The sequence below is a fragment of the Electrona antarctica genome, assembly GCF_951216825.1.
Source record: "Electrona antarctica genome assembly, chromosome: 20".
Lineage (NCBI taxonomy): Eukaryota > Metazoa > Chordata > Actinopteri > Myctophiformes > Myctophidae > Electrona > Electrona antarctica.
Window position 1 is genome coordinate 40455553 of NC_136801.1, and position 21996 is coordinate 40477548.

General features: G+C 44.5%; 1 protein-coding gene across 1 annotated transcript in view; it reads left to right on the forward strand.

Annotated features, from left to right (window-relative positions):
- The window catches only part of LOC306913334 (catenin delta-2-like), a gene marked incomplete at its 3' end in the record, with an annotated part of 786501 nt that overhangs the window by 94703 nt on the left and 669802 nt on the right, over window positions 1–21996 (forward strand). The window contains exon 2 of the mRNA XM_079489921.1: window positions 10917–11050. Within this exon, the coding sequence (XP_079346047.1) occupies window positions 10922–11050 (129 nt within the window). The 5' untranslated portion in view covers window positions 10917–10921. The remainder of the gene's footprint in view (window positions 1–10916; window positions 11051–21996) is intronic.

Consider the following 21996-nt stretch of genomic DNA (forward strand, 5'->3'; position numbering starts at 1 on the left):
ACTGACCTTTTTACGTGAAGATCGGATGCTCAGCAGTGTCTGCCTGCAGTGTCAAATTGCACCGGGTTCTGCCAGATTGAAGGATTTGGTCCTCATAATTAACCTGTCTGACAAGAGCTTAAAAGCAGAAAGCGAGTCAAATATAGTGACTAAAGGAAGTCCGAAGTTGAGTGAGAGTTCATGCAAGTAGAGTAAGTTAATAATATTGACTGTACAAAACACATATACCTGTGTGCGTGTGCGTGTGCGTGTGCGTGTGCGTGTGCGTGTGCGTGTGTGTGTGTGTGTGCGTGTGCGTGTGCGTGTGTGCGTGCGGAAACCAAGGCCAGCACAGCATATATTGGCTTTCATATCATCTATAGACATGAAGCTGGAAATGTCAGGGGATGCGAGGCTCAGACAGCCAGTGGTAAAGAAACAGACTCCATTATGTAATCCCAGTCTCTTTCATCAGTTCATTATTTAGCCTCGAACTGAAGACAGGGCTGCTGTATTGACAAAATCCAGTCCCTGTGGTGGCTGTTGGTCTGTCCCTCAAAAATGAGACCGATTTCTCTCTCTTTCTCTGCCCCTCTCTCTCTCTCTCTCTCTCTCTCTCTCTCTCTCTCTCTCTCTCTCATTCTGATGAGCTTGCATAGTCGCTGTCAGGCAGAAACCTTGTATATGAATGTTGTAACTTTAATATGTTCTCTTTTTTTGAGGGGCTCCAGCCCCTCCTATATTCAGCTATTAGTGTATAGATTTCCGTCTTAGTGTCTATTTTTGTCGTGCACAAACATTAAATTCACAATAACAATGAATGGAGAATTTTACGTCATAGTGTCTGAGCAAATAGGCATAGTGTCTATAATATTTTATGTCACTTCACATTCACATGGGTGTGATTTTTGTTAAGTGCCATACTTCGTAGTACATGAGTGTCGTGGGAAAGGTAAGCTTGTAGATCTGCTATTTGTGGAACAACAAACACGTGTAAGGGAAACTTGTCCGAAACCGTCCGAAAAGTAAGGGTTTTGGTTTTGGCCATACAGAGCTTTCCAACCAACAGCGAGTGACAATAACGGAGGCAGAGGAAGTTTCAGGGTTGGTATAAAAATGAAAAAAATCACAACCGTGTGAAGTGAGGGGCGCTCTTATCATCGTACATCATCATGCCTTAAAATACACACTAGGCCTAATTGCTCAGACACTTTGACGTATAAAATGATCCATTCATTGTCAATGGGAATCTAATCTAAGAAATCTCACCCGTGTGAAGTGAGGGGCGCTAATATATTAAAGTCTAACTGATGTTGATTAGGTGATGTAATGGTGATGTAAAACAAACGGTGCCAACACAAAAAAAATGTTAATGGCATTTAATGTTTGTGTTAGGGACAAGATGACGTAAATTTTCCCTTCATTGTCAATCGCGTTTTTAAAACAAACATTGAACTAAAAACAAACATTAAACCTGTATATAGGAGTGCCTGGCTAGCGCCCCTCAAAAATAGACACTATGCCGATTCGCTCATACACTATGATGTACAATTCTCATTCATTCATTGTCAATGGGAATTTAATGTTTGTGTAGGACGGAACTGACGGACTGATGGGCTACTGTCATTCATTGAGCTTTTGGACCGGCTTGTCTTTCGGCTCGGCTTCAAAGTGTTTGGTAGAATTCGCAAGTAATAGCAAGTGTTAACAAGTGTTGCTTGACAGGGATCGCGACGTGAACGCTTCTACCTTGATCCCCAAATCTACACTAATAGCTGAATATTGGAGGGGCTAGCACCCCTAGCCCCTCGGAATTAGTTTTCTGCGAACGTCCACCCGTGCACACAAGACCGGCACACACACAGGACCTTTTTGACTTGGGCAGACCGGTTCCTTTGTTCCTTCCATTTCAACCACGACATACAGTACGAGCATCGCTGTCTTTGTGACGCTTGCAAGACAAGTTGTGAAGCAGAGTGCAGAGTGCAGATTGCGGAGTGTGTGTGTGTGTGTGTGTGTGTGCACAGAAGGCATTCCACCCGCAATAACCGATGCACCGACCGTACACACCACCAGTACATGAAAGAAGACAGCCCTTTGATGCACGCCTAAAGACGCATCTTCAGTACACCATCCTTGTGCTCAGTTGGAGGACGAAAAACAACAACTATTGATTCTTTTACCATGTTCACTCGGTATGGAAGAAGTACTCCGATTTTTTACTTAACCCATTTAGACCTGACATAGAAATAAAACAAATGTTTTCTGAAAGAATATATTTTCAAAGATTTCCACAAAAGCATTTTCACGATTTTTCAAAAATAGCAGATCTGCTAAAGTATGAAATGAAATCTATATTTACCCAGGGTATCTGGGCTAAGCTCAAGAACTTGTTTCCAGCCAGGCCCTGCTCATAGAACACATTTCATCGTAGTGGTTGATGCCTTGTTCAAGGGCATTTCAGCGGTGGTAATTTTAACATGTCGGACGGCTGATTTGAACTGGGAACCTTCCGGTATCTAGACCGCGCCGCTATCCGTTCGGCCACCGCTGCTGTATAACATAATGCTTAGTTAAAACACCAAAATGGGTTCCCGCCCAGAATGGGTTAAAGCTGGAGTGCTGTGATTTTAGTATTTTTTCCTGTTTTTCACGTGTTTATGAGGTGACAGTACGTCATTAGACCCCTTGGCGTGGTTATGTGCAATGATGTTTTCCCTTTGTATTCAGGGTTACTTCCTGGAGGCTGAAACCTTGACAGTCAAACGTGCCAATTAAAAAAAACAGTGATATAGTGACATCACAATATCATCCCCTCCCTTAACCCCTCCCCCTTTATCATACGACAAACAGCTGTGGGGGCGGCTTCAGTTCAGGTGGATCACCAGACCACCCATCACCACCCACCAGGCAAACCAGGCATACTTAATGAACTGGTGGGTGTGTCCACATAAAAACAACATTTTAACAAATACTGTACACTCATTATAAATAATACCTGGTGATCATGTTTTAGGGTGGAAAAAATCACGGCACTCCATATTTAAGTAAAAAGTAGCAATACCACAATATAAAAATATAAAGTGCTTAATGTATGTTTTGTATTATAATCCAAATCTGAAAAGTAACTGGTAATCTGTCAAATAATAAGTGTATGGTGCAAATAGTCAGGTAAAGTCAAAGTATACCTCAAAATGGTTACACATTCCAGCGCTGCATTCACTGTAGTAGTGCTTGATAGCATTGCATCTATAAGCTTATCTCCTGTATGCCAGTGGTCATTTTAACCACTTTAGACCTGAGGCCGAAAAAAAGTTACAGTTATCTAAAAAAATCACACCCGTGTGAACTGAGTGGTGCAAGGTCTTATATAGCCTGATCAGCTGTGGTCTGACGTAATGTCAGTGACCATAGTAACCATGCTCACCTGTGCACGGACACGTACACAGGTACACAAACATACAGACAAAGCTGGTTGTTGGAGTGGTTTGCACCACTCAAAAATACCTATGTTTCTATGTCAGTGGTGCTCAACATTGTTCACGTCAAGGACCCCCAGAATTATCTGTATTTGGCTGCAGACTCCCATCTGAAAATATGTAGTTCCAGGGACACACCCAGAAGCAATGCATTTGAGTTAAAAAGGTTCGCTCTGAAAGAATACATGTTCAAAGATTTGAGGCACATTTCACGATTTTTCAAATATACTAGATCTACAAGCTGACAGCGTGCCCACCTTATGAAATAAAATACATTCTTTATTTTGACTCGTCAGCAGTTAAACGCATCACTATAGCAAATTGCAATCCCATCATATTTAATAGCCGTAAAGTTTGGAAAGACATCAATCACTCTCCCCGTTCACTCCTGTGGCATAACACCTCCCCAACGATAACACCTTCAAACCCTGGCATCAAAGTAATAAGGCATCAAATAAATGAATCACTTTCTTTCTTTTTAAAGAAATACAAGACTTGACTTTGATTCTTTCAAGTTAACACTCCCATCGCCCAGGACGAAGTTCTTTGTCCTTTCTATTAGTAACGCCCGACGCTCAGGACGAAGTATTGTCTAAAAGACGAAGTTTATTGATACGAGAACAGATCGCATGGCTGTATAGCCCAGGCGCGTCTGCTGGGCTCTCCTCGGTGACGCGCAAGAGTGAGCCGTCATCGAAAAAATCCCTCCTCTGTTTAGCTGATGAAAACGAAAATCTAAAAACGTTCATAAATCGCGATCTAAATCATCCCGTCTTTTTCTGAAAAAAGATCCTGTGTTAGACGGTGCTAGTCCAGTCGCTAGTCTCGATAGATTTATTCTTGTCTCCCGTTGTTGTCGATCGACTCTATAGTGCTGTGGCTATTGTTAGCTGCTACACAACATCATGAACTTCCGGCCGGTCCGTCCGGAAAAGGCGTCCGTGTTTATAAATCGACTGGGCGCATGAATGTAATGGATTAAATAGTTCCGGGCAATTAAAGTGTTAAGCGCATGCATGGATGATCCAATCTAAGCAACCATTTTGTGGAACCTTAAAACCACCTGAGGCACGACTTACTTTTAAGAAAGGCCGTAAACTTGAAGTCTCTTTAGATCGATCTCTGGTTTTTATACCGGCCAATACTGAAAACACTAAGAAGAAATTGGCACTCCAGATAACTGCAGAAGATTGTTTTTATACTGTATATGTGCTAAAAATACAAACCTGTGGTATAAACTATATGCCATAAGATAGATATCCCGATATCCCATAAAATGATCATGTCTTTTATGTCTTTTCTGTGCCAGAGGTACAAAAACTAGTATACCAAATCGGAGCGGGACTTTCATCTGTCTGCTCTGGTCATGCAGTGCTGTGTCATCATTTTGTGGCACTCGGTTGTAAATGCTGTCTCACCTTGCTCGGGGGTTTCTTTTCCCCACCCCCCTCGCTTATGCCTTTTTGGCACTGGCGGTGGGGGGGGGGGGGTTGGTTGGAACCGACACCAGGAAGCAATACATTGACGTAGCTTTTCTAGCAGCATATTACTGTACAGAAATAAAATGTGTTTCCATGAGCCTGGTATGAATCACACTTAAAATGTCGAGAGAGAGATAGAGAGAGAGAGAGAGAGAGAGAGGGGAGAGAGGAGAGGAGAGGAGAGGAGAGGAGAGGAGAGGAGAGGAGAGGAGAGGAGAGGAGAGGAGAGGAGAGAGAGAGAGGGAGAGAGGGAGAGAGGGAGAGAGGGAGAGAGGGAGAGAGAGAGAGAGAAACTATTATGCTATTTGGATCCACCAAAAATATCTGTCTAGTGTCTAACATGCCGGGTAGAACACGTCCAATTTACTTTTAAAAAACGTTTTTATGGAAATAATTATGGAGCATTCCACGAGTGAAGGCAATACACAAAATACAGTTAAAACTAAAAATACAGTGTGTGTGCGTGTGCGTCAGAGAGAGATTGTCATTGTACACAGATAAATAGATGAATTAATAAAAACGTGTTTGATGATGACACAAGTGTATTTCTATTTAGGCTAGCCTACTGATAAATAAAGTTAATCTTTTATTAATAATTAACAAATACTTTAAAATAAACTAAAGTCATTACTTAACTTAAGGCCTGGAGGCCTGGTCAATGCCATTTGGCTATTCTGAGTGGCCAAATGGCATTGATCACGCCTCCAGGTCTTAAGTTAAGTAATAAGACCTGGTACTTAAGACACGCATAATACTTCCCATTATGTCTTTGTACAAGTATTGTTCAAAAAGCATATCTTATGAAATAAACAGGTTGTCACTGATAGTTATACTAGGAAATGTCTGCAACGATACAGCAACGATATATACTGTATCATGCACGCGAGATCCAAACATATCCAAATTGGAGTCAGATGTTGAGGGGCCTCCATACAGCATGCCTCCAAAACCACTTTCACCTCTGTCCATAGGGCGTGCCACAGACGCTTGCACCATCTATCGTCAAACTTAATTTCCGGACACTTCACTTCCGGACACTTCACTTCCGGACCTGGTCGACGTCATTATATATACAGGCACTGCAAAACATTGCCCAAATATGGACTACCTTGGCTTCCCTGTGAGGTTAGGTTAGGGGTTGGGGTAGGGTAGGTACTAGTCTAGGTATAGGTATACAGTCAGACATGTGTTACAAGTTGAGCCAGCTGGTCACAAGCTCGCAGCCTTTCCGGCAATTTCCGACACAATTTCACCTCTGCCCATAGGGGGTGCCACAAACGCTTGCACCATCTATCGTCAAACTTAATTTCCAGAAACTTCACTTCTTTTTTTTTTTTTTTTTTTCCCACTTCCGGGCACTTCACTTCCGGGCACTTCACTTCCGGACACTTCACTTCCAGGCACTTCACGTCCGGGCACTTCACTTCCGGGCACTTCACTTCCGGACACTTCACTTCCGGGCACTTCACTTCCGGGCACTTCACTTCCGGGCACTTCACTTCCGGACACTTCAGTTCCAGACACTTCCTCGTTAGACGGCTCCTGATCATGGGGTACATTGTGGACAGGTTGACAACACGGGCAATCATCTACACATACCTCTTCTTCTTTCGGTTTTTCGTCTTCTTTTAAGCATATGTCACCCATTTCGTCATCCTGTCGTTTCCTGACTATTGCCTGGGCATTGTGAATTCCCTTGATGAGTGACAGGTGTGTTGTGAGTTCCGAATACCTTTTTTGAACATCTGCACTAAACTTCTTACTTTTTCTTAGATGCTCCTTGGTTTGGTCATGTTCTTCCTGCATTTTCTTTTCCTTCTCGTAGCTCTCCTCCATCAACGTCCGGTTCTCAGCCTTCATCCCATTTTCCTTAATTTTCCACTCCTCTCTGTGCTGATCCCAGATTTTGTGTTTCTGTTCCAAAATGTCCGTGGCGGTTTTGAGCTCTCCCTCCTTCTCTGTAAAGGTCACTTTGAGCGAAAGAACCGTTGCGTCCCCTTCAGAAAGACGCTCTTGCAGGGCGCTGATCTCCTCTTGATTCTTCGACAGAGTCTCTTGGAAGTCTGCGTTGTCTTCCTCCTTCTCGGACAGAGTCTGTTTGAGGACGTCGACCTCCGCCTTGAGGGCCCTGCACAGTGTCTCTGCCTCAGCCACGCTCGCTTCATAAGCGATCAGCTCTTCCTCCTTCTCGGCCACGGTCTCTCTGAGGGTGGCGTTCTCTTTACTGAGAGTGATGCTTGTGTCCTCATTCTCTGCCAGAAACTTTGTTTGGGCCTCTGACTCTTCTTCCTTCTTAGCCAATTTCTTTCTGAGCCTTTTGAGTTTTTCCGAGTCTTTCTCCAAGATCTTCATCTTTTCCTCTGCGATGTATAGCTCCTGAACCAATTCCTCCTTTGCCTTAGCCAGTTGCTCTTTAAATTTTGCCCGCATTTCTGCTATCTCGTCCTTCTGGGCCTGCTTCACGTCGGACAGGTCATCTTCCATTTGTTCTCTCTCCTCTTCGATAGATTGCTTCATGTCGGACATCTTTTCCTTCATCTCCGATCTCTTGTCATCGAAGACGGCTTCTTGAGTGAGCAGCTGCTCTTTCATCATGGTTTTCTCCTCGTCCCACTCCTGCAGCTTTCCAGTCAATTCTAATAACAGCTTTGCTTTCTCCTCATCCCAGAACACGGGGGGAGGGGCATTTTCATCCTCGTACATATCCTCGTCGTCCTCTAGTTTCGTTTTGGCCTTCTCGGGCTCCGCAGGCACCTCTTGCGTTTCCTGTTCTTCCGGGACCTCCGGCTCCACAGGTGGCGCCTCCGGCTCCTCTGTTTCCTGCGGCGGTTCGCTAGGAGGCTCCGGCGCAATCTCTGCGGGGCTCTGGGCAACTGATGGGGTGTCCTCATATTGGGGTACTGGCTTCCTCAACAGCACCTCCTCCTGGTACCGTCTGTATATGTCGTTGTCAAGTTTTTTCATGATCCGGCTCGCTCGAAGTGGCCTGGGAGACATGGTCGACAGGATATTTAGCAGCCGCTGGTTTTCCGAGTCTATACGATGGACTTCGTTATTTGTAAAGGAGTAGTTTTTCCTGTAAGCACTCCCAAAGTCCACGGCAAAAGAATGTTCCGCCGTTTGTTTTTCATAGTCCATGTAACGGACCGCCGGTTCACTGGTAAAGTCAATTTTCCTGTGTGCACTGCCATTGTTCAATCCTGAAGAATGTTCCATCATTATTTTGTCATAGTCAATACGACGGACTTCATCATTGGCGAAAGAGTCGTTTTTCCTGTATGCACTCACATTGTTCATGCCTAAAGAACTTTCCTTCATTTGCTTTTCACAACAACCTCTACAACGGACTTCATCAGTGGCTATAGAGTCATTCTTCTTGCATGCACTCCCACTATTCACGCCCAAAGAATGTTGCTTCATTTGCTTTTCGGAACAGTTATTACAACGGACTTCGTTGATAACAGGGGGAGGACCCCCAACCCCCACACCTATAGAGTGTTCCATCACTTGCAAAACGTCTAAACAATGAAATATAAACTACAAATTGTATTCTGTATCACGACTATGTGTGTCTTCTGATCCCGTCTGTAAACATGAAGAAGCGTTCATTATATATATACAGGCACTGCAAAACATTGCCCAAATATGGACTCCCTTGGCTTCCCTGTGAGGTTAGGTTAGGGGTTGCGGTAGGGTAGGTACTAGTCTAGGTATAGGTATACAGTCAGACATGTGTTCCCTGTGAGGTTAGGTTAGGGGTTGGGGTAGGGTAGGTACTAGTCTAGGCATAGGTATACAGTCAGACATGCGTTACAAGTTGAGCCAGCTGGTCACAAGCTCGCTAGCCTCGGAAACCCAGACGTTTTTATTTCCAGGGAGAAAAAAAAGTCTGGGTCCGAGTCCACTTCAATTCGGCATAGAGTAGCGCAAACATCGCTCACTCTCTGCTGATTTCTGATCGTCTGCACCTTTGTTAAATTGACACACACACGCACACATGTACACACACACACTCCTCTCTCTCTCTGTCGCTCTAAGTAATTAGTCTCATGTCGCGCAGCTGCGCATAGTTTCTCCCGGCGGATCCTGCCGGGAGCTGCCTATGCCATAAAAAGCATAGGTGAGTTCCAGACTACAAGCTCGCAAGCTTCCGGCAATTTCCGACGGTTCCTTTCATATGTTCCGGGGCTATGAGCAGCTGGTGGGCAGTGCCGTCAAAGTGCCGGTTTTCCGGACGTGTACATCTTTGACTAGTGCTATTTGTAGAAGTAACTTGGACAGATGGAGGAATGTACAGTACTCAACATGAAAACATAATGCACGACGCGTGCAATATAAAATATTAATATCATCCATATTAGAAAAAGCCAACACGTTGCTCTGCGAGCTTGTATTTTTGGTTAAAGGGGCATTCCACTCATTTTCAACATTTGACTATGTCATTAATATACCTTAGAGCTGAAATAATAAAAAAGTCCCCCCATTCTATGTTTCTTAGAACTGGAGGTCTGAAAAAAATCATTAACATGGTGAAACACATCTTGATGATGTCATCAAGATGTGTTTCACCATGTTAATGATTATTTTCATACTTTTCATACTAGGACACACATAATGGGGGGACCTTTCTATTATTTCCACACAAAAGCTCTAAGGTATGTTAATGACATGGTAAAATGTTGAAAATGAGTGGTATGCCCCTTTAAGAGCTTTGGTGTTGACAGTAAAAAGCAGCCCAAGAAATGCGGCACTATCCACTCCTATGCATGGCTTTGTGTGTATGTGTGTCTGTCCGTTTGAGCGCGGAATGTGCTCAGCTGATTGGCTGAGCACGGAATGTGATGTATGATGATGTATGATGATAAGAGCACCGCTCACTTAACACGAGTGTGATTTTTGAGGGGTGCTAGCCCCGCCTCCTATATACAGCTTTTGTCCCCACACGTCTCAATATTTGGCCATTGACAATGAAAGGAGAAATTATGTCAAAATGTGGCCAAATATGACTCGTATTTGTACGATGACAAGAGCGCCCCTCCCTTCACACGGGTGTTTATTTTTATTTTTCTGAGAATAGAGGATTTAAATAGATTAAGTAGAATTTTGAATGACAATTATGAATGACACACTCGGAATTTATGGTAGAAGGGTCCATTTTACGACAATGACAATAAAGCACTGATATGTTTATGTTTTTTTTGTAGCCCACGTTTTTATGTGATTATGTTAACCTGGAGAGATAATGTAGTATGAAATAACACTTGTGTGAAGTGAGCGGTGCCTTTTATCATCATGATGATGATGATGATGATGATGACTGCTGCCAGGGACCTCTGCCCTATAAAGACAGTTTGACAAAGACAGATAATTGAACGAAAAATCTTGCGAGAACAACAACAACAACATATTTGCATTGACGTCTGTGTTTGGTGTGTCTATTCTGTCCACCTATAGAGCGTCGCAGTCCCGCCCCCTACCATGGCCCAGGAAATGAATCCCAATGCATTTTTCCCATAGACATTTCAAAAAGTATTTATTTAAAGACGGTTACGCCGCGGACAAAGCCAACTCGAGTCGTGACAACTCCCAGATTGTACGTTCGCCAGACTGTTGCCTCTCGCAATTTTCAAATGCTTCCATCATACAGTCTGGAGCAACGGAAGCTCTATCATGACTCACGAGTATAAGCAATACAGTGGAAGTGGAGCCTCCTCCCCATCTTTACAGTTGCGCACATTTAGCCTAATATAAATATAAATCATATCAAGCATATATAGCTTATACCGCTTAGCAGGAATGGAAAAAAAAAATAAAGATTTCTTTAAATATATTTACGTGAACGGAAATGCCAGCTTCCTTGCTCGGATTTCGGGAGTAGTTCCAGACTCTATAGAGTATTCGGAGATTGTGGAATAGTTGTCTGGCTACGCGAGACTTAATAAGCCGAAGGTGACATTGATATTTGTTGTATGTGCAGGAGCGATGCCGGTGCCAGAGCAGCCTGCGGAGCAGGAGAAGGGTGCCACGGTGCCCCCCGCGATGCCAGCCTCCAACGGAGCCGGATCTGAGACGGAGACGGCCTCCGCCATCCTCGCCTCTGTCAAAGAGCAGGTAGGCCTTCTCTGTGCATATATGCATGCATGCGTGCGTGCGTGCGTGCGTGCGTGCGTGCGTGCGTGCATGCGCGGTGGTGGGAGGGGTAATGTATCTCTCAAACCACCGGATTTTGTGTGATTCTGCTATAGGGGGCGGTCATAGCAGAATGGGCAGAGAGAACCAGAAGGTTACACGTTCGATTCCCGTCCCATGCAGCCCAGCTATGTGTTGAGGTGTTACAGGAGTGAGACTCTTAACTCCTGAGCCTTTGTTCAATAGGTAGATGTTTTTTTCCTTTGACAACCATGTAGTAATATGCTAGATCCAGACCAGAATCTGTCAGTTTGGTTGGACACTTAAGATCATTTACCATTTATTGCAATGACATACACTGACACCACGCTAGACAGGAACGCCCAAAAACGTCACATCTGGTTTTAGCCTGGGGTAAGAATTTTCTATGGCTGCCAATGCAACTTGGTCCAATCCTTAATCACATACAGACAAACATCTATGCCGATGCTATCTAACTTGCGGAGGTAGCGTGCCTTGTCCACGGGCAACAGATCTTTCAACGTATGGCATTGCAAATACGTTTGATAATCGCTACTCTGCTCAATATTGTTTTTAAAATGCCGCAAATTGCATTGCAGTAAACAAGAGCAAATCACAACTTCCCCCCGGGGGTGGGCGGAGTCACAGTTTGAGGCGCTGATTACGCGCCGTGGTGTCAGTGTATTGCATTCAGTTTGGCGGTGCGACTGCTCCTGTGATTCTACAGAGAACCTGCGTCCCCCATGTTAAACAGTGGGTGTTGGTTATCGGTGTGTCCCCATATTGTTTTCTGTACACGTGTACACTATTTGTGTAAAATGCATATACTTGAGTCTGAATATTCCACTTGAATGTCTGCTATTGACTTGGTAAAGCTGCTTCCACTGCCTCTGTCGCATGACAATCTCATTTTCCACAAAGCCATGTCGTAAGAGTAAAGCTACAGTGTGCTCCTTAACCCATTTTGGTGTTAGCATTATGTTATGCTTTAGCTATTGAAAAATAGCAGACCTACAAGCTCATAGCGCGCCACCGAGTGGCGCGCTACGAGCTTGTAGGTCTGCTATTTTTGAAAAAATGAAAAACGACATTTTTTAGAATCTGATCTCAGGTCTAAATGGGTTAATACCACCTTTGCAGCCATCAGCTATGCGTGAAGCTCAAGCTGAATCTCCCGAATAAGGACTACGGTACATTCACGTTGCCACGGTGTTCGTTTTCGGTATAGCCCCTTAACACAGGGGTTCTCAACCCATGGGTCGCGACCCCTCGGGGGGTCGCCAAATTATTTTAGGGGGTCCCCAAATTATTTTCAAAAAAAAATAAATAATTATTTTTAAATTTTATTTTCACGATTTTTCAAAAATAGCAGACCTACAAGCTCGTAGCGCGCCACTCGGTGGCACGCTATGAGCTTGTAGATCTGCTATTTTTCAATAGCTAAATTATAACAATGCTTAAAACACCAAAAGGGGTTCCCGCCCAAAATGGTTTAAGGTTATTGTAGCAGTCAATTTATATTGGGGGTCGGGAGGGGGCGGGGCGGGGGTCCCGAGACGTTGCCAAAGCATTTCCGGGGGTCCCCGGCCAAAAACGTTGAGAACCCCTGCCTTAACACACCCTGTGTGACCCTCTTATCTCTTCCTCTCTGTCTGGCACCTCTGGCCTCCATTTGTCTCTCTGTGGCTGTGCTTTGTACAGGGGCTTTGTTGTACAGCCGAACAAAAAGAATAGAACAAGTCAAGTCAATGATTGATGGGTGTGGAAGGGGAATAGCCTAATGGAGGACAAATGTTTGAGATTATAGGGTGAAGAGGGAGAGAGGGAGGGGGAGCGCTGAAGCCAAGTAGGCGTAATTGGAAAAGTCATTAAAACCAAAGGCAATTACTCAATGGGAAGCACTCGAAGGTATAGCGACCGTGCTCTTAACCCGTTTTGGGCGGGAACCCATTTCATGTTATGCTTTAGCTATTGAAAAATCACACCCGTGTGAACTGAGTGGTGCAAGGTCTTATATAGCCTGATCAGCTGTGGTCTGACGTAATGTCAGTGACCATAGTAACCATGCTCATTTTTTTGGTACGAACACGGGTACACAGGTACAAAGCCAGTTGTTGGAGTGGTTTACACCACTCAAAAATAGCAGATCTACAAGCTCATAGCGCGCCACCGAGTGGCGCGCTACGAGCTTGTAGGTCTGCTATTTCTGAAAAAAACTAAGAACCACTGACATAGAAACATAGCTTTTTTCAGAAAACTGTCAGGATGTAGAAGACATTTTTTAGAATCTGATCTCAGGTCAGAATGGGTTAAGGTAATGATGGGCAGTGTAGCTCTAGGAGACTGAACAAAGGTCAGTCAAGTCAAAAAGGACACGCACATCAATACCTAAGAAAAGAAAAGAAAAAAATCGGCACACCAATTCAGGCTCCCAAGTATCTTTACTTTAATGCGGTGCCGAATTAGAGTAAAGATACTTGGGAGCCTGAATTCGTGTGCCGAATTAGAGTAAAGATACTTGGGAGCCTGAATTGGTGTGCCGAATTAGAGTAAAGATACTTGGGAGCCTGAATTGGTGTGCTGAATTAGAGTAAAGATACTTGGGAGCCTGAATTGGTGTGCTGAATTAGAGTAAAGATACTTGGGAGCCTGAATTGGTGTGCTGAATTAGAGTAAAGATACTTGGGAGCCTGAATTGGTGTGCTGAATTAGAGTAAAGATACTTGGGAGCCTGAATTGGTGTGCTGAATTAGAGTAAAGATACTTGGAGCCTGAATTGGTGTGCTGAATTAGAGTAAAGATACTTGGAGCCTGAATTGGTGTGCTGAATGACGGGCAGTGTGACATGTTACATGTGATACCTGCAGGAGAGAAGGGGGATTTGACTTCAAATCATTATTTCAAACCTTGCTGCTGTTTCAACTGTTGTGTGTGTGGGGCTCACTGAGGAAGTACAGTGTAAGGTACTGTAGGAGACAGGAGGAGGCAGATATGTGTAGGACATTACCGGTTCATATTGGAAGGTTGTCCCCACAGGGGCCCTGCACACGAGAGAGAGAGAGAGAGAGAGAGAGAGAGAGAGAGAGAGAGAGAGAGAGAGAGAGAGAGAGAGAGAGAGAGAGCTATGGGTTTGATTAATGTAACTCTACATGCCTGAGTGGGTGGTTGGCTGAGAACAGTCACACTTTCAATCGATAGCCTTGGCAAGTCTGTGGTGTGTGTGTGTGCGTGTGTGTGTGTGTGTGTGTGTGTCGATCTGTCTGCTCTGCACACTGTGTGGGGAACGAAAGCACGTCTGCAATAAAGTCACTTTACTTCTTTGTGCCACTCTTGCTTTTGTACTTCAAAGAATGTCCCCCCCCCTCCCAATTTCAAGATCTAAACACCCACCCACGCACACACGTACGCACGCACGCGCACCCACCCACGCGGATGCGAGTTCATGTGCACGTAGTGTTTGCTCTCTCCTGAAAAGGCATTTTTGAGTCACAAAGTCTGGTGAATAGTGCGGCTCCGGTTCACACTAATTGCACTGGGCCACTTGTGTTTGGCCTTCGACCCGGTCCTTTGTGTAATAAAAACACCATTTAATTTTTACATTCAGCAATCAGTCAGCATGCCATTCAGATTCAGGCATGTCATTTAGATTTAAGTTCGTCGCGGGGCTCAAATGTGTCGCCGCACTTTAGTAGCACAAAGTATTCCGTTTACCCTCACCTGGCGAAGGACAAACGCTGATGGCACATTCTTCAGCAGATGCTTTTCCTCCCCCTCTGTTTACCGACCATGCATTTATGAAAGAATGTCATTCCATCTGTGCGTGTGCGTGTGTGTGCGTGCGTGTGCTCATGCGTGCGTGCGCAGGGCCAGATGCAGCAAAGCCAGAGGAGCGGAAGATTTTACAAGCTTGTAGATCTGCTATTTCTTTCTAAGAAAGTGATTAACACCTTGCTTGCCCGGACCTATTTAATCCATTTAATCCATGTGCCCATCATTTATAGCGCCCGGACCACTTTTACCGGCGCACCGGAAGTTGGTGTGCATGTGTGTGTAGCAGCTAACAATAGCCACACCACTCTAGAGTCGACCGACAACAACGGGAGGTAATAATAAATCTATCGCGACTAGCGACTGGACCGCTGAGCGCCGTCTAACACAGGACCTTTTTTTCAGAATTAGACGGGATGATTTAGATCGGGAGTTATGATCGTTTTAAGATTTTCGTTTTCGTCAGCTAAACAGGCAGGGAACATTTTCGATGACGTGAAGGAGCGCTCCTAGGCTCTAGAGCGATGCGATCGGTTTTGATATCATTAATCTCCGTCCTATTTATCAATCTCCGGCTTGGGCACTTGACCATGACCTTGAACTTGACGGAGATCTCCGCCCCGGGCCTCCATGGTGTTAAGTATGTGTCTTTGGGTTTTATCATGAATATTGAACCAATGAAAGCATTAACTATAGAAACATATATTATACTAAATAATAACTACATTGAAATGAATCCAATGGATTCAATGACTCCCATTTCCTGAAACGTAACCATTTTGTTCATGCAAGGTTAACAGCTCACAGCGATGATTTTGTCATCATTCCAGCAAACTGTTCTGCTAAGCCTTGTATTGTATGCATTACCTGTGGACTCAAGTACTGCAGGTGTACAGGTCTGAGGACTCAAGCTTAGCCTTTAAAGGTCAACTTTATGACACTCACCATTCATACGAGGTCTATTTTCTGCTCTCTGTGTTTTTTGGTCCAACTTTTGAAGATGCGTTTGGAATGCTTGCTCAACGTCAAAGCAGGCTAGCTGAAAGGTTATCTTGTACTTAGTTGCGTGGTGGCGGTTTTTCAAGTTTATTAAAGCACCCACAGCTTTAGGGAGGTTCAGTTTCCTTAGCATTTTATCTCTTTCTTTCTTTTTAACCGATTTAGGCCTGACCTCGAAATTTTACAAAAATCTTCTAAATCCTCCAGTTTTCTGAAATAAATATTTTCACGATTTTTCAAAAATAGCAGACCTACAAGCTCGTAGCGCGCCACTCGGTGGCGCGCTATGAGCTTGTAGATCTGCTATTTTTCAATAGCTAAATTATAACAATGTTTAAAACACAAAGGGGTTCCCGCCCAAAATGGGTTAAATGGATGACATTTTTTGCTTTTTAGTTTTCCTTGACCTCTCCACTTCCTTTCATTTTTGTATCTCTCCGAGTTATCTTCCCCCGTTGCATTTTTAATCACAAGTGGCTCTGTGCCAAATGAGTCACCGCGCTGCAGGCCAAGGCCACACCGGGAGATTCGGGGACTATTCCAGATGTCCAATCTGCGCCTGCACCTAATTCACCGGTTCCCAAATCCGTGGGCCGAGGGGTGTTGCAAGGGCGCCCACAAATAATTGGCAATTATGTTGATACTAAAAAGGGAGACGTCTACATAAGAAGAACTTAAAGTATACTATGTTTGTTCCATTTATCCCAGGTGGAACACAATGAGAGAAAGACGCATGCAATGAGACATTTAAGGCACAAGCGACCTTCGGTTTTTGCTAGTTTGTGTTGTGAACTTGTGTGCCAACCATAGAGTAATAAAAGGATAGAGACTGAACCGGAGCGTTAGTTGCTCAGTGGTGTTTTGAAGCACCCGGAAGACTGCCGGAGCTGAACCGTCATGAACGTCCGTCCACCTCCATGAAAGTGCTGCAATTCCACATTTCGCCACTAGGTAGTGGCAGCTTCAATGTTGGATAGCCTTACTGGAGGCTTGGGGCTCCATTTTCGTCACCGCTAAACCCCTTATCCCTTAACTTCTTTGCCTTTTTTTACTATTTTGCAAAACATTTTTCAATAGTTAATATGGCCAGTCTACAAGCTCACAACGTGTCAATGTAGATTGGCTAGTTGAACTATTCAAAATAGTTTTTCAAAATAGTAAAAAACGCAAACAAGTTTAGGGATAAGGGGTTTAGCGGTGACGAAAATGGAGCCCTTGGTGCCAACACTGTAGTAGGCTATGGCAGAGTGAGGCATTACTACAACAAAAACAGAGAGAAAAACTATGCAAGTGTAAAACATAGGGATGATATGGAGATACAGGGTTGCTGCCCGACAGCGATGATGACACACTGTCAGCAGGGCCGCTTACACAACACTACTGTATGACTTCTCATGAATAATTCATATGCACTACAGTATACATACACACAGTGGCACGCACGCACGCACGCACGCACGCACGCACGCACGCACGCACCATTATGGATGGTTTCATGATCTTTTCAACTATATTTGCCTTGTATCAGCACATCTTGAATACGGGACATTATTCTTTACTGTGGCCAGGTGTGTGTGTGTGTGTGTGTGTGTGTGTGTGTGTGTGTGTGTGTGTGTGTGTGTGTGTTATTTTGGCTATTTTCAGCCGCAGACATTTTCATACCTAAAAATTGTAATGGACTCTCAAGTACTGTGCGTGTGCGTGCGTGCGTGCGTGCGTGCGTGTACATGCGCGTGCGTGCGTGGTGTAGAATGCTGCTCCAGTAACCCAGCAGGGCCTCTCCCCGTGCGGCTCATTAACATGCCTAACACCTTTCTCCACTGTGGCCATCCCCGAGGAGGACAGGGAGCATATCTACCACTTACAATACACCATCTGTCCTCCTGTGTGTGTGTGTGTGTGTGTGTGTGTGTGTGTGTGTGTGTGTGTGTGTGTGTGTGTGTGTGTGTGTGTGTGTGTGTGTGTGTGTGTGTGTGTGTGTGTGTGTGTGTGTGTGTGTGTGTGTGTGTGTGTGTGTGTGTGTGTGTGTGTTGCTGTTACTGTACTTGTGAGGGCCAAATGTCCCCACAAGTGTAGTAGAATGTCTTATGTCTTTATTAAAAAAAAAAAAGATAAAACACTGAGCAGTCTCCCCAGTTTTGTCGTTATGCCAATTGATTGATTCCTCCCGACACATGTGTGTGTGTGTGTGTTGCCAAAGCGGGAGGGCTCCTCCGCCCGCCGTGCAGTGACAATTACCGGCTTCCGTCTCCCGAACACGGAACACCTTATTAGCCCTTGGCTAAATCCCACCCCAAAAAGCCAATCCAAATAGTTTAGCAACTGTTGCTATGCGGGTCGAGCTTTGCCACCTCATAGCTGTCAATGTTATTTTGCATGGCTGTGTTGTTGAACAAAAAAAAACGTAATCCTTGTTTTTTGCGCAGTGCTGGGTGGGTCAGTCGTGTAACTTTCTCGACACTAAGCCGTGTATATTATTATACACGGCTTAGCGTCGAGAAGGTTACACGACTGACACACACAGGTGATGGCAATAATACTAATTGTAGTCTTACCGGTATAGTGCAGCTTGAAAACTCCTGTCGGGTGGTCGTTAAAAGTTGGTTTCTCCCTCTGTCATTTCCTCGTATGTCATTCAAATCCGTCCAGTGCATAGCCTACTGCAGGCCTGGTTGACTAGATTCAGAAGACCTTTTGATGCTCTTCCCATACTGAAATAATCAATTATTTATATGGAGAAATCCAGTCATGTAACATGCATCTCTATGGGGGAGAAGGACAGCTTTTTTTCTCTCAACTGATTAGCCTTGCTAATTCTACTGCTTTGCAATTTTGAATATAATTAATCCATTGAGACCTGGAACGCATCCATGTCACGTTAGCGTTTAACCACATTAACCATTAACCCATTTTGGGGCGGGAACCCCTTTTGGTGTTTTAAACATTGTTATAATTTAGCTATTGAAAAATAGCAGATCTACAAGCTCATAGCGCGCCACCGAGTGGCGCGCTATGAACTTGTAGGTCTGCTATTTTTGAAAAATCGTTAAAATGTGCCTCAAATCTTTCCGAAAATTGTCATGATTTAGAAAACTTTTTTTTTTAAATTTCGACGTCAGGCCTGAATGGGTTAACATATACAGTAACACCTTGGCAACTCTGCCTTTCTCACTGACCATGTTCTGTGTCTGTACTATGCACTGACAATCTACTGAATTGCCAATGGCAGGACATCTGTAACTATGTATGCATGCATAGTGCATATCGACCCAGTGGCGTTCCAATAAGTATTCCGCCGTGCAGTTTGTCCGGGGGAGGAGGGGGGGTGGTGGGTGTAAGTAAAATGCATTGGCAGTTGCAGCTTGCCCAAGGGGGGTTAATAGGTTTTTAATTTATGTCAACAACCAACAGCACTCCCACGCACGCACCTACAGTCATGCAAATGTACTGTACACTCAGTAGCATATACAAACAGTAGCTTGTTGTATTGTCACGTTTTATAGACTGCCAAATGCATATGTTTGTATCATTGTGTATTAATTTGCCTAACATTCCATTTGGCATTATCAGCAGCAGCCTCTCACGCCTAATTCTAGACTACGGACGTTTCTAGACTTGGTAACGCCCCGTCTGCCTCTGATTGGCCCGTCCCCCTCCTACTAGTATACTGGTAAGAGGTAGTAGGTACAGGCCTGACACCCATTAGCCCAGCCAACTCGCTAGCATTATACCATTCTGGAAATGCCCAAGGTTATGTCTCTTGGGAGATCGCACAGTGCTGCCACAGGGGGTCACCGAGGCACAACATGCATTAGTGACTGCAGGTCTTATTACTGCAGCCAGGTTGATTTTGAGAAACTGGAAGAGCTCTGCTACGCCAGAGATCACAGACTGGACCCAACTTATGACGGAAACTGCATCCTTCGAATACTCAATTGCCAGGAGGAACAATGTCAAAGGGAAGTTCCATGAAATATGGGACTACTTTTATTTGTATATTAAAGGATGGTTGCATTAACAATTTGTAATTGGTAATACATTACGGATATAATCACTATTGTCAACAACAGAATGTGGAGGGGTGTTGTCCTTTGGGGTTTTTCTTTTTTGACTGCTAGTTGTTTTGTTTGTTTTTTTTGTTTGTTTTTCTTGTCTCTTTCTTTTGTGTAAGTCATGTATTTTGTATTTTTGTATGCTTTATTGTAAAACCATTAAAAAACTTTGATGACAAAAAAAAAGGTCTAATCACAAGACTACGGATCCCACTGCCTGGGTTTGAATCCCGCTCCCGCCACTATTTTCCCCAACAACCGCAGACCAGTTTTTTTGCCGATAAAGTATAGTTTTACACCACGGCGGAGGGGCGCCGTCTCTAGCTAACTTGAGCCACGTGGTGGGAGCGCCACACTGGCATGAGAGCACGTATAGGATGCAGTCACAACTAGGGGTGTAACAATATAGTAACTGCATCGAAAAATCTATTTTCATTTCAAGAATCGAAGTATATCAACATGAAAACTCAAAATATCGCGTCGTTTTGACTCTGTATCACATCGTATCATTTTGAAATGCAAAATAATCACCATCGAATCGTTCTGCAATGCAAATAAGCAATTGTATCAATACATTGCATGGATGCACCTGGGATGTACAGTATGCTCAGTGATGTATCCCAAGGTCATCGGGGTTGCAGGTCTGGACTCTCGCGAACATCATATACCGCTCACTCGGGTGACCCAGCCGGGGTGATCAAGTCCTGACTTACGTCCCAGTAGCTACCCTCGATCAGACCCACTAGGGAAAGACCAAGGCCACACAATAATTCTTTGGAACTACTTCGGAACTATACTCTGCCGGGACTGGGAGGTACCATTCTGGCGCGTGGAAGGACTAGGCTCTGTGGGTTGACTCCTGTCCGGGCCCCTCCTACGTCTCACCAGGTCCACTCCTGCTCTCACCAGGAGTACCGCCAGGACCTGTGCGTTGCACCAGACTCCCAGCACCAGACAGTTCATTCAGTAGTGGTGGATTCTTGAGCCGCAATGGTTCTGCAGGCTCCCCCTGGGCAATGGTGGTACTGCAGACTCCGCTTGCGGCTCGGATGGCCCTCCTAAAGGCCTCACCGAAAGGTTTTTTGGCCTTCCTCCTCGTGGAGGATGCAGGCTGGGGCGCCAACCCACACTGCTCCCGGGTGCCGTCTACATTCCGGCTGTCACCCGTCTCTCCGGTGGTCACCAGACTATACCTGGTTGTCACATAGTCTATTCCTATTCGTTGTATTTACCAATTTTAAGAAGAATAAAATAAAAGGGGGTTTAATTACTTTTCCATTCCATGTCGCTCTGCTTTGTCTATCGATAAATGTGTGTATTCTCTTCGTCAAGGTGCAGGTTTGTCTACAATGTGTTCAAATATAATGTCCATGTATTTGCCAGAGATTATAGGTTTCCCTTAAAAAAAACTCCTTCATCCACAAGTCTTTGCTAAATAGTCACAGTATCGATTTTAAATAATTGAATGGTATCATATCTTATCGCCATAATGAACCAATATCGTCCATGTATCGTATCGTCAACCATGTATCGTGATACGTATCGTATCGCTGTTAAATGTATCGTTACACCCCCCTATAGTCACAACACACACAGGCATGGGAGGAATTATTTGGCACAGCAACGAAACTGTGGAGAAAAATGGCTAAAAAGGTGTGTGTGTGTGTGTGCGTGCGTGCGTGCGTGCGTGCGTGCGTGCGTGCGTGCGTGCGTGCGTGCGTGCGTGCGTGCGTGCGATATGTGTGATATGTGACACAACTCCCACTAGTATCCATATATAATTTATAAAAGTGGTGCCACCGGTACAACTGTAGCCATTGAAGTCTCTCCGGCTATATCTTTCATTGCGTTGCATCATGCCTCAACCTGCCTCATTAGAAGAGTTACACGGTGTCTTTTCAGACTTTACACTTTATTAGCTCTTCAGGGGGAAAATTCCTTTCCACTGTGTGACACTACAACAGCACATCATAGCAGCCAATGCTACATCACCACCAACAACAAAATGACAGGCAGGCAGTTCACACTCGTAACTACATACTAGATTAGTATTTTTTTTCTTTTTACTTCACTGGAGTATTTCCAATT